The following is a 19444-nucleotide window of genomic DNA, read 5'->3' on the forward strand; positions in this document are numbered from 1 at the left end:
GCAATGATGTGGAATTATTCTTCGAATAGGCTATTAATTATGAAGATATGACATAATATTATATAAGGTAAGAATGGTTTTTTATTACCTTTATTGTCAGTTAATATCATAATGTGATGTTTGTGTACGTTGGTGGTTATCGCACTGCTACTGCCTACCAATGAACGTCGTACATAAACCTTGAATAGGCTATATTTCGAAGATAGGACAATAATATATTGGTAGAGAATGGTTTTATTACCTTTATTGTCAGTTAATATCATTATATGAGTCTTTAAATGAATGTTGGGTAGTTATCGGACCACGGCCGAGGGTTAGCCTACCGAAAAACATCGCATACGCAACACAACAAACCCGTGATGCAGCGATTCATACCAGTGATGTAACATGAGAAACGGTCCAAGAAAAAACCCGTGATTAACTGGATCCGTGAATACTGATCCGTGAATAAGCGATGCCCCACTGTACATATTTCATTGTTTATTGGTCAATTTAGCTTTATTTATTTAAAAAATTTAACTGGGGGTGTTTTTTGTAGGGCTTGGAACGAACAAGTTGAAGGCCAATTTACATGGTAAAAAATGCGGGTTCCCACGGATACGAAAATTCAAAAAGGTTCTGTCAAGGGCTTACCTTCGGAAGGGGGCCAACCTTCGGAATTGGGAATTAATTTCGTATCCTGAGATACACTGTACGTATTTTAAAAAAGATGCCTTTTCATGTAATAGTTAGTTAAAGAACTTTTTTGTTGAAAAGAAAATTTGTATTATATACTGTATTCGGTGGACCCCCGCCTGTTCGCAATTCCGGATTCATGGCTTCACCTGTTTGCAGATTTTTCTGTGGACATTATTTGTGGAAAATTCACTTATTCACAGCATTGTTTACTAAGAAATATTCACGTATTACTGTATTTTCATATTTTCATGACAAAATGCTCTTTTTGTGATGAAACTGTTGAGATTCTCAGGTATAAACATTTTTAGAGGGGTTTTTTGGTGTTTGAGCTATCAAAATTGGCAGTTATAACCAGAGGGGTGTCAAGTATTCTTGGATTTTAGCTATTCAGGGGATGTCATGGTACGCGAATACCGAAGGTCAACTGTATTTACTCACATGGCAATAAAGATTCTAGTAATCTTGTTTCTTATATTAATGGTAATACAATATTTTTAATTTCACTTTATTTCCAAGAATGACCACCTTTGCGAGATCTTTATATAAATCTTTATCTTCATGTTCTCAAAATTCGCGGACTCACGTATTCGCAGATTTCTCTATGGACCATATCTACCTATTCATGGGTAATTTGTGTTGTCACAGATTTTTTCTATGAGATATATCCACAAATTACCATATTTTTGTATCATTTTCATGATTAAATGCACTTTTTGTGATAAGACTATTAAAAAAAACAGATATAGGCATTTTTAGTGGGTTATTCTTGAGTCTGAACTACCAAAAATGCAGTTTTTAGCATTTTTATAGGGCTTCTAAATATTTGTGGATTCTAATAAGTCTTACTTTTGCAGTTTAGTATGTTAGTTTGAAGAAAATTGATACAGGCTGTTCCCGGGTTATGACGGGTTCGGCTTACAACGTTCCGAGGTTAAGGCACTTTTCAATTATATTCATCAGAAATTATTTCCAGGGTTACGATGCATGTTTCAGGGTTACGACGCCTACAACACTGATCTGGCAGAAGAAATATGACACCAAAAATACAAAATAATCAATATTTGAAGGTTTTTTATGAAAAAATGGAATACGAGTGCAGTTTACATAGTTTTGAATGCACCCAAAGCATTAAAAGTAAGGTTTTCTATGGATTTTTGACAATTTTCCGGCTTACAACAATTTTCGGGTTACAACATGTCTCAAGAATGGAACCCCCGTCGTAACCCGGGGACTGCCTATAATCAATAAATAACATTTTGTAATAAAATCCTATTCAGTCTGATGTCTCTGTTACAAAGAAGTGAGACATAAAATATATTTTGCCTTTAATTTTTGTAAGTGAATCATGAACAAGTGGGAAATAATTTTTGTTTATCTTTTTATGTAACCATTGTTAGTAACTTTTGTTTTTACCGTAGGCAGTATCTCCGAGGACGTGAAGACACAGTCAGATACATCGTTACAAGCTTGACAGACGAAAGCTCCTCTGAGCTTTCAGAAGAGTTGCTTGTAGCGGCACCCTTAGTGCTTGATGATTCTCACAGTGAAGATGACAATATGGACAACTGGGAGACATGGACTCCTGATCCCGTACATGCGCATAGCTGTAAGTTGAATTCCATCAGTTTTATTTGTTATACAAAATGTCTTGATTTTAATTATACTGTATTCCATATGAAATTGACTTAGTCATACCAAATTGATGGGTTAAATGAAGAAAAGTGCCACTGCATGTGCACCTTATGCCCCATAGGGGATAAGTGCCATCAGTGCACCTCATGCTTGGTGCACTGTAAACGTTGCTTAAAGTATCTGCACCGTCCATGGGGCCTCTAGCTGCAACCCCTTTCATTCATTTTACTATACCCCCATTCATAGTCGTATTTTCCATCTGACTTTCCAACCTCTTCCAACAGTTACTTCATTTCTCAACTGTAAGGTTTTCTTCCTGTAACATCTTTGTAACCTTTTCCTTTCAATTTTGATTGACTTCATAGGTCCCAGTGCTTGACCATCAGCCTAAATTGTATATATATTCTGTACATTGCCATGTGGGTCTTCCTCACCTGCTGGAAGTACAGAGACTTCCTGGTCGATTTTCAGTTGTTTGTGTACTTGTACCAAAGTGATAAGCTTCAGTAAGGTGATACTTTTACATTGTACAAATACCTTATCATTGTTTTTCATGTGCTGTTTTTCATTTCATTATCAGTGTTTTAATAGGAATTTTAATTTCATATAACAATACTCTTCTTATTATTTTTTTTTTTTTTTGTTACAGTGAAATCAAAGTCTCAGAGAACAGCAGATATAATATCTATGCTCGTCAACATCTATGGAAGCAAAGATGTCTTCATTACGGAGTATCGAACGATTCTTGCAGACCGGATACTCTCTCAGTTTAGTTATGATACTGAAAGAGAAATTCGATACTTGGAGCACCTGAAAGTCAGGTATGTGGAATTTCTAATCAGGTTGCCACGTGTTTAAACTAGCTGTGTTTTTCATTTTTGTGGGAAAAATGATCAAGAAGGAAACTATTAATTTTTCATTGTTTATTGATTAGTAATATGTGTAATGAAAGTAAACACTTGGTGACAGATTCCAAGCTTTATTCAACACATTACCAAACTACCACATCTGTAACAGAAAAACAGACAATAACTATCAATATTCATGCACACATGAACACAAGCACATAAGTTATGACAATCATGCTACAAAACATTAACATTAGAAAACAACATAAAGAAATAGTTTGATATCTAGGACCTACCACAAATAATAATACTACATTCTCCCCTCCTAGAAAATTTCACTGTTAAACTAAACAAATGTATTGGTTTAATTCCCATCCGTAGCGATCAGGAGGTCTTGACAACACGAGTGGATCTTCTTAGCTCAGTGGGCTCACTGGGCACATGAGAATCACGGCTATCATTAGTTTGTGAACTGTCATGAGGTTTTGTTTGGGCATCCTGCACTTCAGGTGTAACATGAGTTTGTGCATCCTGCACTCCAGGTGTATTGGGGACTCCATCTCTCTTAACGATTCAACCTGGTGTACAGGAATCATTGCACCCTCAGGACTTGGAGCTAAGTCAACGAGTAGACACAGTTGATTCTCTTCCGTCTGGATATTTGACATTTGCATACATTGGGTTTGCATTCATGAGTTGAACCTGATCAGTTTATTAACGGTTCATGTTTGCTAAGACCTAACATGTCGTCGCAATAGTACGGGTCCAGGAGTCAAAAGCCATGATGGTAATGTATTTCCAAGACTAGAGCGTCGCTGAACCTAAAGAAACGTTCATGAGGGGTTTCATTGGTTGCTGTACATAAGAGCGACCTAACTGAATGCAAAACCTCAGGAAGTACTATCTCCCAGTGTTGAGTCTTCAAAGTTACGAGTTTCAAGTATTAAAAGAATAGATTTCCAAATAATACCATTGTATCTCTCACCTGGCCGTTCCCCATCGGATGATAAGGTGTTTTGTTTTGCTTGTTGCAACCCCTTTCTGAGAAGGTACATTTTCAGTTCCTGGGACATGAAAGAAGGAACCTTGATCTGAATGAATAAAACTAGGCATTCCACAAAGGCTAAAGATAGATTCAAGACATTTGATCACTGTTTTAGAATGCAATGTTTGGACAGGGAAACACAAAAGGGGAAACGTGAATACTCGTCAATAACCGTAAGAATGTACTTGTTGTTCGTGGTAGAGGGCAGAGGCCCCTTGAAATCAATACTAAGACGTTCCATTGGCTGGGTGGCCTTTATGAGGACTCCTTTTCCTGGATGATGGAATTGCGGTTTTTGTCGTGCACAGATTTTACAGGAAGCACACACTCTTTTCACGTCATCTGTTGAAAAGGGGAGGTTTTTAGATCGCACAAAGTGCAAAAGACGAGTGACCCCAGGATGGCAGAGGTTCTCGTGGATGTCAGTGAGATTCGACATTAAAGAAATAGAACAACAATAGGCACGAGTCAGGGTGTCCGGTGCAATATTCTGTTTCCCAGGACGATAACTGTATGGTATAGCTGTACGATGCCAGCTCCAACCTCCACTCTTGTATCTTGTATTCTTTATTTTAGTTCTCTTCCTGCTGTCTAACATGAACATCACGGATCGCTGATCAAGTAAATCAGAGTAAAATGTCGTCTTGCTAAGAAATGGCTCCACTTGCGAACAGCTTCAATAATAGCGGTAGCCTCCTTTTCCACTGCTGGATAATGCAAACTCACTACCCTGGAGCGTTCTTGACATAAAAGCTACCGGCCGGCCGGTCACCCTGGTTTAAGACTGCTGAAACAGCAACTTCCGAAGCATCACATCCACAACAAAGGGAAGGCTCTCATCCACAGACCGTAGTGAAACATCCATAAGTTGTTTTTTTAAGGAGTTAAAAGCAGCTAGTGCTGGCTCACTCAGTGGAAAAGTTTTTGTGTTCACTAAGGATGAATCATATCAGAAAAAACGAGGGATCCATTTTGGCATAATATGCAAACAACCCTTGAGCTCTTCGCAGAGACCCCATATTTGTGGAGGCGGTAATTCTTGAAGGGGACGTAATCTGTCAGGGGTCAGGCTTTATCACATTATTACCGACACAATACCCTAGAACATTGAGTTGTAGAACAGACACAACCTGATTTCACTTCATTTAGGGTGATCTTCCGTTTCTGAACCACATCCAAGAACTTTTGAACGTTTTCATCATGTTCAGCCTGAGTTAATCCACCTACAGTAATATTATCTAGATATGGGAAAAGTATCTTTGAGGTTCTCATCTTCAACTAGTTTTATCCATAGCTCTTTGGAAAGCAGCTACACCATTCGTGACACCAAATGGAATCCTACAAAACTGAAACAATTTCCCTGCACCCTCAAAACAAAGCAGTGTACTTCCTCTCACTCTCTTTAATGCTGATTTGGTGATATGCACTCTTTAAGTCAAATGTGGAGAACACCTTATATTTTGCAAGGTCATGCACCATATCCTCTATCCTTGGGAGGGGGTATGCATCTAGTTCTGTGTATTGGTTAATGGTCTGGGAATAATCAATGCAAAGTCTCTTTTTTGTGCCTGCCCAAGTGAATCTTTGACAATTATACAAACCTGTGCTTTATCGCCAAGGGGATATACTTGGCTCAATGATACCTTCAGATAGTAAATGTGATATCTGGTCTTTTACAAACAGCTGGTCATCCTGGCTATAGCGTCTAGATTTAACTGCAATGGGTTTACACTGTTGAGGCAAGTTTGGAAACAATGACGGTTCATCGATATCAGCTGTTGCTAATACACAGACAGGTTTGGCTCCAGTTATCTTTAAACTTGGTTTATTCCCTCCATATTGAAAAGTTACGCTCTGGTGTTGCTTTTGAAAGTCATAACCTAAGATAACATCACAACATAAATCCTTCAGGACCCCGAGCTGGATACAAGGATATCTCTGATCAAGGTGCACTAAGTCTGCTGTAACAAACCCAGGGGAACTAGCATTTAAAGATTTTGATGCCATTGAGACTGCTGTACCTACAGGAACTATTGTCAAATTTAGTTTCTGTGCTACTTCCTCACGTATAAAACTATCTGAACTACAAGAATCAATTAGTGCCTTCAATGAATGGCCATTTACAGTAATGTTTGTAGCTGCATGTGAAAGATTCTTTGGATATGTGGCAGCTATTTGTAAGCAAAGTGGGATTATACAATGCAGCAGTAGTACTACCTGAAAGCCATTGATTTTTTACAGACTTTTGCAAAATGACCTGTTTTACCACATTTGTTACATTTAACAGTACGTGCAGGACAACTCACTCTACCTGTACTGTGGAGTGCATTACCACAAAAAATAGCATTTTTCCTCTTAGATAAGTAAGCAGCAGCAACAGCTGAATCTCCAGGTGAACTTCTTTCTGCTTCTTCTTTTGTTGGCTGCTGCTGCTGGTCACCTCTGGGCTGTGCCTGCCACTCTGGAACTAAAGCAGCAGTATGAGGAATGGGTGGAGATGCATACGCGTCGCACTACGCTGGGCAAAGATCCAACGTACGAGCTTGACTGTGTGCAGCCTCCAGGTTTCAGTGACTTATTTTCTAGTAGGCGCTGACGAATAAATGCTGAGGCAATACCATTGATAAATGCATCACGTACTACTCTGCCGATATTGCTCAGCTGTGACTGCCTGGAAGTTACAATCCTTGCTTAGCTTATGTAGCTCCCTCAGAAATTCATCAAGGGATTCTCCTGACTGCTGTCGTCGTGTCGCCAAAACATGCCTAGCAAAAAACTTCATTCGGCAACTTGACATAAGCACTCTCCAGTTTGGCGATTGCACTCTCAAAAGTACTACAGTCTTCAATGAGTTCATACACACTCGGGGACACACAATTCACTAATGCCCTCAACTTGTCTGGTGCAGCATCTCCACTTTCTTCTATGAAGTTGGTGAATGTTTTATGCCAGTGCTTCCACTCTTTGGCTGCAGTGGGCGAGCTGGGATCTGTGTCCAGTCTGGACGGCTTCAGCAGCTTGGCCATGATAGGTAGTGTGTTGAATAAATTGTAATGAAAGTAAACACTTGGTGACAGATTCCAAGCTTTATTCAACACATTACCAAACTACCACATCTGTAACAGAAAAAACAGACAATAACTATCAATATTCATGCACACATGAACACAAGCACATAAGTTATGACAAATCATGCTACAAAACATTAAACATTAGAAAACAACATAAAGAAATAGTTTGATATCTAGGACCTACCACAAATAATAATACTACAATATGTTTGTGGATTCAAATTTGTAATCAAATTCTTAAAGCTGTGTAATTGCTCTAGTTGACTACTGAAATTTTTTTCTCTCTCTCTCTTCTCTCTCTCTCTCTCCTCTTCTCTCTCTCTCTTCTTTCTTCCTCTCTTTCTCCTCTCGCTCTCTCTCTCTCTCTCTCTCTCTCTCTCTCTCTCTCTCTCTCAGAAATGTTGAAGTTCTTGTGTTCTGTTGAGTAAAAGTGTGTGTGGAAGGATATATTCTGTAGGCTCACACATACTTAGTTCTTTATGCAGTATATAGAAAAGTAACTAATAATTTATGCTAAATATATGAACATTTTTAGGGAAAAAACAGTTGGCCAGTATGTATGAAGTTACAAGAATATGAGGTTAATTTATTGTGGCAAACACTATGCACTTGTAAATTTTGTCCTTGTAAGTAACATCATTGTCATTGAATTTGTAGGTGTTTTGATTTATATAGCTTTCATACTTTGGAGTGGTCAGCCTCTGAGAAACAGACCTCAGAATGATATTTTTTCAGTTAGCAGCAGTTGAAAATTATTTATTTGAAATATTATGTTGCTTAATTGTTTCTGTTTGCAGTACTTTAGGCAACATTTGCTGAAAACTGTTGATATCCGCAATGTAGTTGACATAAGATAATTTAGGTTAAGTAACAAGGTACTGTGTATTCATTTTGTACCCTGCTTCTAATGTGATAATTCAAGTAAATGTCTCAAGTCTTTCATTTTATTTTTTCATTTTATTTTAGGTTTGGAGAAACAGTAACCCTCCTTCACAAATGTGAGGTAATGGTTAAAGATGTAGCAGACTCCAAAAGAATAAACAGCATTATCCATTCTGATGAGAACAGACATCGTAGCAAGCAGAAATTCCCAGTGTCATCCATGATTCTCTCTGCTCAGTTCTGGCCATCTTTTAAGGAGGAAAGGCTGCATCTTCCAGAAGAAGTTACGAAAGAACTGGAAACTTACACTGAAGCCTTCCAGGATCTAAAAGGCAATAGAACGCTGAACTGGAAGCCTCATCTAGGCCAAGTAAGTACTCTATTCTGCTTCATGAAAGTTAACGAATCATTACACTAGACTATGAATTTGAAATAGCTAAGGAAGACCAAATTTCTTTTAGGCCATTGGCTCTTTCCTCTTTGTACCTCATCTGCTATTGATGCCACAGGGTAAACTTGTGACTTGGTAAGAGTTAAAAAAACCAAAAGTAGAATGCCAGGTTGTACATTAAAGAAGTTAATGACCAAAAGAAAGTTATCTTTTACACAAGTAACTTACCAAGTAATTACATAGCTAATGTTTTTAACTTGTGCGGCAGACAAAAATTAAAGTTCGTGGTAGCCCTTTTATTGTTTTTGTATAGAAGACAATGCCCCACTTACTTGCAGGGAAAGATGGGTACAGCACAGCTGAAGAGTTCAGTTCGTTTCTGCCAGTCAACAACTGAATCAGCAGTTCAAAGCAGCTTTACTTTGAAATTGATCACCAGATGGTTCTTTGGTGTATCTGTTTGGTGATAAACTCTTGGTTTCTTTTTTAGTAGCCTTCATGCTATTTTAGATAACTCAGGTTTATTTTGACCTTCTTGATTATGTCTGATTTTGTCTGACACTAGTAGTGCTAGTATTAGGTTGCTGCAAGACTAGACTGACCAAAGCGTCATATGACACCCATACAATCTGCACCAATTGTAGGGGACAGACAAGTTCTATAAATTTGACTTGTCCGGAATGTAAGGATTGGCATCAGGGGATGTGGAAGACCCTTAAGGCGCATTTAGATAAATTAGAATGTGACAGAAAGAGAAAAGTGGTAATTAAAGCAGAGGCTAAGAATGTAGCTAGTTTTCAGTTCTCCTAAATCGGATGTGTTGTTCTCTACTTTTTTGCATTTTCCACCTTAACCAGTCATCCTACTATTCCAAGCTCTGCCTTGCCAGACCCCCATGTTTTTTTACCCTAATGCCATTGCCAGCCTTGAAGCCCACGTTAATCAGAAGTTCAGGGTCATAGCCAATACTATGAAGCGTTTAAGTACATCGGTGAAAGTCCTCATGGACTAGATTAATGCTCAGTGTTAGTGTGAGTGCTAGTGCAGTGTTTGTGGAGGAGGTGTCTACCCTATCAACCTCTCTTGGACCACCAGGAAGGCGACATACTGGTAGTCCAAGAGAGGATAGTGTTTGCCCACGGGTAGGCGCCCCCTCAGTTGATCCCGTTGAACAGTCCCAGGATTTAGCAGACATCCATTGGAAAGGTGTCCAGAAGTCAGTGCATGTTCTTTCCTCGGGATCTCCCAATACTGAGGTGGACATAAGGCGCCGAAGATGCTACTATGAAGGCTCCTGTTCTTTGAAAAGGCACTCTGCGGACACAGACCGTTTTTCTCTGCCTCTCTGCAAATGTAGCAAGGATGTTGAATGCAGTCCCCAGCTGTCATGTAGTTTCTGGGAAAGTCCAGATCCCGTTTCTCCTGAGCGTTGGTGTTTGTCGCCTAAACACTTCTCCTGTTCAACCTATTCTGCCTTGATTAAGCTGTCTGAGTCTTGGGGAGCTGGGGGTACTAAGTACCTGGAGTACCCATCAGTCTGTTTTTATGTTAGATGGGTAATGGATTTTATTTAGTGACAGAAGTTGTCTGGTTGTCTGTTGATTTTACAGTACTGCATCCAGAGCAAGGGCACTTCTTTTCATGGTTTTGTGAACTAGTGGATAACTCCTTGAGCTACATAACGTTTCCTTTTGCTTTGTAGCAATCGGAATACTCCTTTGCTATATAGTTCCCACTAAGTAGAGGCACCCATCGGCCATACAGCCACGCCACAACAGCTGGGATGAGCGTCAGCCGGAAGCATTATCTTCCTGCAGCAGTTCTCTTAACAGGTAATGGTGAAACAAGCATTCATACAATACTAGTTTATCTTCCCTGTTCAAATACATTATCGTTTAGAATTTGGGAATTAAAAGTATGCCCATTCATCCCACCTCCTATCAATTTGGGGGGGATTCAGCTATGTAATTACCTGGTAAGTTACATATATGAAAATTAAATTTTTTATAATATAATAAAGTTTTATTTATAGTAAATATATTTTACCAAGTAATTACAGAATTGGAGCCCTCCCTCCTCCCTTTTTATGGCCCCTGAAAGTGGGTGGGGCATTATCTCCTACAAAAAATCAATAGAAGCGCCACTCCGAATTTCAATTTTTAGCTGCCATGCAAGTTATAAACATTATCTATGTAATTACTTGGTAAGTATATATATATATATATATATATGTGTGTGTGTGTGTGTGTGTGTGTGTGTGTGTGTGTGTGTGTGTGTGTGTAAATAACTTCATTTTATTATAAAAATGTCATTTTTCTATTGTCTATGATAGCAAAGTTTATTACAAGTAAGAGATGCAAAATTTTTCAAAATTGCAAACTAATACAAGCCTCATATTATGTTGGTTACATACCCAGTGTTTGTATTATTTATATTAATGGAAATTTTCAATCCCTTACTATTGAAAATAATTTAACCCGACCACTAAGTAATATTTCCAAGCTACATGGTTCTGAATAACCAATCAGTCCCAGTGTTAGATCATTGTACCAAACATTCATAAATCAGTTAATCATATTTCCAAGCTTGTTTGGTGCTTGAGAATTGTTTGTAAATTAAAAATTTTGTACTATGTCAATTCAGAGTTGGATAGCAAGATAGGAAGGTAGTAGAGTGAATGAAAAGTAACAGATGGCTAATATGTTAGTGAAAGGCAAAGGGGGGATATAGTACATGCAGAATAACTTAATACTCCACAAGGTACCACGCTGTCATTCATCTTGTAAATCATTATTATTTTATGAGTTTTTCTTGAGGCACACTCTAGATAGTACTGAAGATTCTTTGCAGTATCTCTTTAGCTCCAGCTGCAATGCTTTATGTCCGTTTAGTTTTTATTCCTTCTCTTTGGTCCCTTCTTACTCAGCCATCCAACTTATGTGGTCTTGTGAAGTTAATGATTAAGATGCTAATACCGTTTCTCATATCTGACGAAGCGTTCTGTGTTGTGACAGACTGCTTTGAAATACTAATATGCTATGAAAACTTGTCATGCATTCATGTGATTATAGCCAGACAAAAAGGTTCACTTGTGTCTCTGAAATGCATGACTATATGAAAGTTAAATTTCTGCAGTGCAAGATTGGTGTTATGCAGAAAATTTTTGATATGGTATTACAAGAACTACATTTTTTCATATTCATTCACAGGTACAGTTGGAAGTAGAGCTCAAAGGACGCACCTTAAACTTAACAGTGACACCAACCCAGGCAACCATTATTTATCACTTTCAAGATCGCAGTCGTTGGTCAATTAATGAACTGAGCGCAGTAACTCAGGTGCCAAAGACAATATTAAGGCGTAAAATTACATACTGGCAGACTCAGGTAATTGTGGTGGGTGTATGTTTCTCTTTTTAAAATGGTGTCATTCTGAAACTTGTGGAAAAGATTTTGTAAGCACTAAAATAAGCACCCAGTATTTGAATATGATTCCTTGTACATGTAAAGAATGTACTTTTATTGATAAAATTATATTCATGTGGAATTACCAAAAAAATCTTGAAAGTTGTGCATCATTTTTGTGTTTGATTAGAACGTTTGATTTTAGGGTGTTTTACAAGAAGTAGAACCAGACATATTCATATTAGTGGAGGGAGAGGAAACTGGTGAAGAGGGGATAGTTGCAGTTGCTGGTGCAGCTCAGCCAGATATAGCTCCTCAGGCAATTGAAGAAGATGAAGCAGAAAGTGTAATGGCCTCAGCTCAAGATCAGAGGGAAGAAGAACTTCAGGTAAGGTTTTGTCATGGTGAAAGGGTACCCTCACTGTATGTCTTTATTTGTTTTGCTTCATATTCAAAGCAGTATTTACAGAATTGCATTTACAATTGGCAAGAATAGTTAGACACCTAAGGCAGAACATTCCAGCTGAGATCAGAGCTAAATTTACTATGAACTGTTAACCCTTTAGCTTACTGATGACATATCCAAACATAAAAAAAATGAGTACTAATAGAATAAGTAATTAGCTGCAAGTGAAACAAAATTGAGCGCTCCACCTTGAAAACTGTCGGAAATATGCATCTTTGAACTAGTAAAGGTATACGTATATATATGTAAACAATTTTGCACTTACTGCTTGAGTCACAACCACTGCCCACATGTAGTTGTCATAAGGGTTAAACGGGGAGCTACTATCACAATGTCCAGTGTTATCATTAAATGTGAGAAATGAATAACACATCAAAACTTGCTTTTCACAGCAACATCCAGGAGGAATTAACACTATCTTCAGGATTTGTGATTAGTAAAACAAGTGGGAAGAGAAAATTATATTGGTCATTCTTTTTGAATAGCCCCTGCTCTCATGAAAGATAAGAGGTAAACCCGTCATCCAAACCTCAAGTGATGTCGTAGGGTTAATGCATTTAATAGTATTTTCTTTTTTTTTTTTATTGAATGTGATACTGTATAGAAAAACTTTTAACAAAATTGGTAATACATTTCTGTATTATTACTGTTATTGTTATAAATTTCTAGCTAACATAGGGATTGAACCCAAGACTTGCAAATGACAGGCAAGGGGAGTACAAGCTGACCCACACATGTACAGAAGTACTTAGGTTTCAACTACTTTTACGACCTTTATGGTTCAGTTGGTAGCACCCTTGCCTTTTATTTTAATGGTTTTATTATTATTAGGTGGTTTAATTCAGATGACTTACTTAATACTTGTAACTCCACCTCTGGCCTTCAAATCCTATAAAGATTAGTACTACTATAATAAATAACATAGAAGTTAATAGTTAAATGGAAACTTTAATAAAAAAGATATGCTAGATTAGATGTAATATATAAGTTTCTTTTCTTATTTCACAGGTTTTCTGGTCTTATATTGTGGGCATGTTAACAAACCTGGATTGCCTTCCCTTAGAGCGAATTCATTCCATGTTGAAGATGTTTGTTCAAGGGTCAGTTGAATGCAGCCCTCAAGAACTAAGAGCCTTCCTGGACCGCAAAGTACGTCAGCATCACTTGCTGTTTGCAAATGGCCTCTACAAATTACCAAAGAACTGATGTTTGCTGGTTTGTTATTATTTCAAAAAATATATTTCATCTGAAATGCCACATACATTAATTGTACATTTTTATAACACTGTAGTATTTTGATTACTATATATTTTAGAGTAGTATTTATAGATCATTTTGATACAGCTATCACTTTTCCAGTATTTTTGTAAATAAAATTTCATGTAATAAAAAATCTTTACTTCTGAAATGCTTCATATACCATTTTTTCTATTTGCATTCTTCACTTATTTTCTCTTTTGAGTAGCTGATCATCAGATTTCAGTTTCATTTTTCTGATACATTTTTTTGCTTTTTGTTAGTTGGAACGATTATTTCTCAGAGGTTATATTTGGTGGAGGAATTATAAATCTTTTCTATAACTAAATATTTATTAACCAACCGTGTTCAATAACCGTATTCGCTTTGCTATATAACAAGGGCTAAGTATTCTTTTATTCTTATAGGAGACACTTACCAACCATTTCTGGGTGTTAGATATGTAGTCAACATGGTGGTAGTGGGACAGTTAGATATTCAACCTGGTCTTTCTCACTTTTAAGTCTTCTATTCCAGTTCTTGACTGTACACAGGAGAACTCATGTTGTGTCAGTGCTATTTATATGATGCCTTCTCTCTTAAGTAGTAGGGAATATTTTATTTCAGCAATGGCCTAAAAGTATTGTTCGTGCCTACTCTTACACCCGTTTATTGTTCTTGGTCTTAGTCAGAATGTTCACACTTTCTTCTGGAACAAGCAAGAAGGGCTTCCATTGCCGCACTCATCAAGTAAGATCAAGTGAGAAAGGTCTATAACTTGGTCAGGAAATTTCCACTGACTAGAATGTCTGTACACAAAAAGTGCAAAACAGCCGTGATAAGAAAACTACTACGTAGCAAAATACCAGTGAAGTAACAAATTACAATGGAGTTGGACAATTCAACAAACAAATATATACAGGCAGTATATATTTGGTGCCTCTGCTAGGTATGTTATAGCGCCATAACTATTATTGGCGCCTTATAATGCCAAAAGGCTTCTTATGGCGCTGATAACAAGAATTCAGCCCGTTATGGCGCCATAAATGGCTGATTTTATGAGGTTAGACAAGCACCATAAAATCAGATCGCTGATAACTGGGGACTGACTGTATATGAATGTTTGTTTAGAAGCTGAGAAATTATTTAGAAATATTCCCAACATGAGGAATGTCTGTAATTCCATTAAAACCAAAATGAATAGTTGACAGACACAACCACTAAAATAAAATTTTTAAATCTACTATGTCAGTGATATGAAATTTATGTTAATTATATGCAACACAATTTTCAATGAGGAACGGTGATACCTCTAATTTCAGAAGTGGAGTAGTACCTAGAAACAAAATCCATTAGAATTAGATCGTATGTAGTTACGAAAATATTCATTAAACCCAAAGAAAAAAAGGAAATAATATTGAGATTGGCCAAAATTTACTAAAATTTCAAAACTGAAAATCCATAATCCTTTTTTTTTCCTAAACCATTGAATAAATTTGTCTGGCATTTGGAAAAAATAATGAAAGATGTCACAGACTGGACCTGAAATCACCCAAGATTGATAAACGTTGGACATGTTTATTCCAAAGAATGTTTATTCTATACAGTGCCTTTAATACTGAAGTGAAGCAGCTAATGATTATATTTGGAATTTCGGTGAAAGAAACCGCTGAAACAAAAAACCAGAGGATTCCAGGACCCACAAAAGACAATGCATATGTAAATGGTTTGAAAGTAGGTTTCTTGGGATTGCAAATTAAAATTGTGTTCAGAGCATTCCCCTATGCCACCTGTAAGTTCAGATTTTGGTATGCACACCTCTTCTATAAAATACGGCACTGTATGTACGTACAGTGAATTGTGTTTTAGGCTGAAAAATGTACTCCACTCCATTGACTTTATATCAGTTCTGTACTTAAATAGGCGTGAAGAATACAGTAACCAACTTACAAACAATTCAGCATACAAACAGCCATCTGAAACATAACGTGTTCGTAAACAGGGTGGTGTCTATACTGTTATGTGTCCAAGAATGCAGCAAAAATAACATTGATGACCGTGATGAAGGCAGCCATAAAAACAGTCCAAATCATTTGAGGCATTGCCTCCCACAAAATTAGGAGAGCATTGATGCTAAAGTTTGGGTAAAAGATGAAGAGGAAAGTAAAAACACAAGATTATTATGAATTTTTTAATGGAAGTGGTCCATCTTTTGAATCAAAGATAAAACCTCTCTACAGAAAATGCAATGAAGTAAACAGTGGCACTAACATATCACCCGTAAAGGAGGTAAAATCAGGACACCATTGCCAAATTCTGATGATTGTGACTTTTTATCAAGAGGTAGGGTACTTTGTTGTGGCACTCAGCTGGAGTGTACCACATTATGTTAACCTATTGTCAGCCTGATGATCCTACCAGGAAAGGTAGGTATTATTGTGAACAGTTTCACAATAAAGTAGCCATACCCCTATGGGGTGTTGATTGGTAGTTGCTTGTGATAGGTTTAAAAATATATGCTTATTATTACAACAGTGCATTATAATGAACAGTGTTTAACATGCAGTAACGAGACTGTTACTAGCCAGACTTTGGGATTTCTATCCATGAGGTAGTGCTTTTCAGTTGTTATTTAATGAAGAATTCCTTTATTTAAAGCATATTATAAGTAAAATTTATTATATTGAATCTGTGTTATAGATATTCATAATATTTATAATAGTAAAGTTTAGAGGGAAAAAAGGAAAATTTTAAAAATACTCTTTTGATGCCCCCAGCTTGACTACAGTAAACTTCCTGTTCCTTGATCCCACTGTAGCCAGCAAGACACTGGATGAAAAACAATACAGGAGAACATGCCAATGGTTGTAGATTGCAAGAGTCTTAATTATGCTCATTGACAATCCCATTCACAATGACAGCATACCCAAATAGCCTCCGATGCCTCACACAAGCACTGGTGACAGGAGCTTACCGAATTAAATGTTTATATCATTCCCTCTTACATCCCTCTTAGAGACCAGCAACCACCCATGTGGTACTATTTGGAATCGGTATTTTTTCCACAGGCCTCTACTCTCAAGTTGGTGTTATGTCGCTGTGAATGAATTTCTTTGTTTGTTGAAGGTGAACACTTGAACTTATTAATGAAATTGTTGCTCTGTTCTCACCTGTTATTACTCTGCTTTTTGCATTAATTATTCCATATTTATGAACTGGTATGACAACTACAAAGGCATGTACAGAGAAAATGTTAACCGTTATAAAACCTCATTTGGATAAGAAACCTAGCAATTGGCATTTTATCAGACAACACAGCATTACAGCAACAACCAACAAATTATCACAGATGTCATATCAAGAGGGAATTGTATTGCCCTTAAAAATAAATGCTATAATTTACAACATGAGGTGATGGTAAAGCATTTGAGAGAAAGTGTGTTTACTGAACTATGCGAAGGTAAGTGTGTTTTGGGTTAATAGTAATTTATGGCTTTCTTCCTGTAATTTTGACTTTATTTATGGGGTACGGGAAATTCTCTCTCTCTCTCTCTCTCATATATTTTAAAGTAACTTTCTGTCCTTTGTCTCATATCAGTTTACTCACTTAATATTTATTAATTGCACTATAGTAGTGTTATGTAGTAATTGGGACTGACTTGAGTGTTATAGATTTTGGATGAAATTATGAAATCATATCTATGAAAAGTATAAGATCATATCTAGACCATTGCTTTGTACACCTAACTTGTTATTTCATTATTGACAAAAAGCACTCATAACATCAGTACCATTGAAAGATTTCTTAGAACTTGATCACCAATTCACCGATAAGCGTGGAGATCTAAGTTAACTTTCAACAGTAGGTAAGTATATCCAAATAAGAAATTTTATTATGAAAATTTATATTCAAAACTAAATGAGACAGTATGGTTGTTGAATGTTAAGGATGTATGAGGGACCAATCTGAACAATGCTGTAGTAGAAGTGGCTAGTGTAATTAACAGAACATAGGAAAGTGACCATTGAGATTATTAGAATGAGGAAGAGGTTGAAAAATGGAAAAGTGGCAAGCATTAAGGTTTATCTTGATGAGGGAAAAAAATGGAAAGGGGACAAGTGTAAAGGTAATCTGAATGAGGAACAGGTTCCATAATAATGAGGGCTCCCGTAGGGGAGTACTTGTTGTACCATCAAGGCATATTATTCGGTTCACTGTGGTGGCTTCCCACAGTTCATTCCTTTTACTATACCTATGTTCATATTCACTTTTCCCAGTCTTACTTTCCAATTTCCCCTAACAATTGCTTCATGGTGCAAGTGTGAGGTTTTCCTCCTATTAAACCTCTCAAACCTCTTACTGTCAATTTCCCTATCGGTGCTGAATGACCCTTGGCCTTTACCTAAATTTTATACTCCATTCCATTACAAAAGAATATGTGAGAGGCATTATTGTTTTGTTGCATGGGAAAGTGAACTTGAAGGAATTGTGGAAATATAAAGGGATAACATTACAGGCAGTCCCTGGGTTACGACGGGGGTTCCGGTCGAGACGCGTCGTAAGCCAAAAATTGTTGTAAGCCAGAACATCGTCAAAAATCCTAAGAAAGTCTTACTTTTAATGCTTTGGGTGCATTGAAAACTATGTAAACTGCATTCTTATGGCATTTTTCATTAAAAAAACCTTCAAATATTGATTATTTTGCATTTTTGGCGTCATATTTCATCTGCCAGATGAGCGTTGTAGGCGTCGTAACCCTGGAAATAATGTCTGATGAATATAATTGAAAAGCGTCGTAACCTCAGAACGTCGTAAGCCGAGACCGTCGTAACCCGGGGACTGCCTGCATTAACCAGAGCTGAAAGAATGGATGGTACAAATGTAATTGAGAATGTAAGGTGTATAAATTGTTAGGGGAAGCTGTCTGGATTTGGACAAGGAAATATATGTGTGGCTCTTAGTGCTTTCATGAAAGTTGATTTCAAGGAATGGGAAATCCCATTTTCAGTATTCATGAACCTTGAGAACTTCTACTGTTAAGGATGTATGGTGTAAAAGTTAAATTCATAAAGAGTAAGGGAAAATTTAATGTTGAAAGTTAATTGTGCATAGACGTCACTATGATAGGGTCAGTGTTAAAGTTGAATTTAGGCCAAAGGCCAAGTGCTAGGACCAGTGAGGTCATTCAGCGCTGAAACAGAAATTGACAGAAAAGTTTGAAGGTGTAACAGGAGGAAAACCTCACAGTTGCACTATAAATCAGTTGTTAGGAGAGGGAGGAGAGTAAGATGGCAGAAAGAGAATATGAAAGGCGGTAGAGCAAAATGAAAGCTAGGGGCCAAAAGCACCCTGCAAAGAACCTTAAGTAATGCCTATAGTGCACTGATGGCACTAACCTCATACAGAGACTGCTTGGTTCTCTCGTCATAGTTTTGGTGGCGATGGGCTTTGCCACTGATCACATGTAAATACAGTGGTCCCACATATTCGCATGGGATGCATACCAGACCCCTGTGAATAGTTGGAACCCCTAGAAAAACTTAAAACAGCCTATTTTGTTAGTTAAAACTCAAGAAAACGCCACTAAAAATTGGTATATATGTACCTGGTTTTATAATAGTTTTATCACAAAAAGTGCATTTTATGATAAAATTGAAAAAAAAAAAAAAAAAATTTTTAGATCTCAGAAAAATACCGCAAATAGGGGACCCACTGTATATATTCATCTTAAGAGGCTGTGCATCTATACAGTGGCTTGTCCCTTGACTGGGCCACTTTCCTTTAGTCATC

At 37.2% G+C, this 19444-nt stretch overlaps 1 protein-coding gene across 1 annotated transcript in view; it reads left to right on the forward strand.

Annotated features, from left to right (window-relative positions):
- Positions 1-13952, forward strand: part of LOC135203553 (anaphase-promoting complex subunit 2-like) — a 69085-nt gene extending 55133 nt beyond the window's left edge. Inside the window, exons 10-15 of the mRNA XM_064233291.1 lie at positions 2097-2284; positions 2960-3131; positions 8241-8526; positions 11757-11933; positions 12157-12339; positions 13426-13952. Coding sequence (XP_064089361.1) covers positions 2097-2284; positions 2960-3131; positions 8241-8526; positions 11757-11933; positions 12157-12339; positions 13426-13623 — 1204 coding nt within the window. The 3' untranslated portion in view covers positions 13624-13952. The remainder of the gene's footprint in view (positions 1-2096; positions 2285-2959; positions 3132-8240; positions 8527-11756; positions 11934-12156; positions 12340-13425) is intronic.
- The last annotated feature ends 5492 nt before the right edge of the window (positions 13953-19444 follow it).

This window comes from Macrobrachium nipponense, chromosome 36 (assembly GCF_015104395.2).
Source record: "Macrobrachium nipponense isolate FS-2020 chromosome 36, ASM1510439v2, whole genome shotgun sequence".
Taxonomy (NCBI): domain Eukaryota; kingdom Metazoa; phylum Arthropoda; class Malacostraca; order Decapoda; family Palaemonidae; genus Macrobrachium; species Macrobrachium nipponense.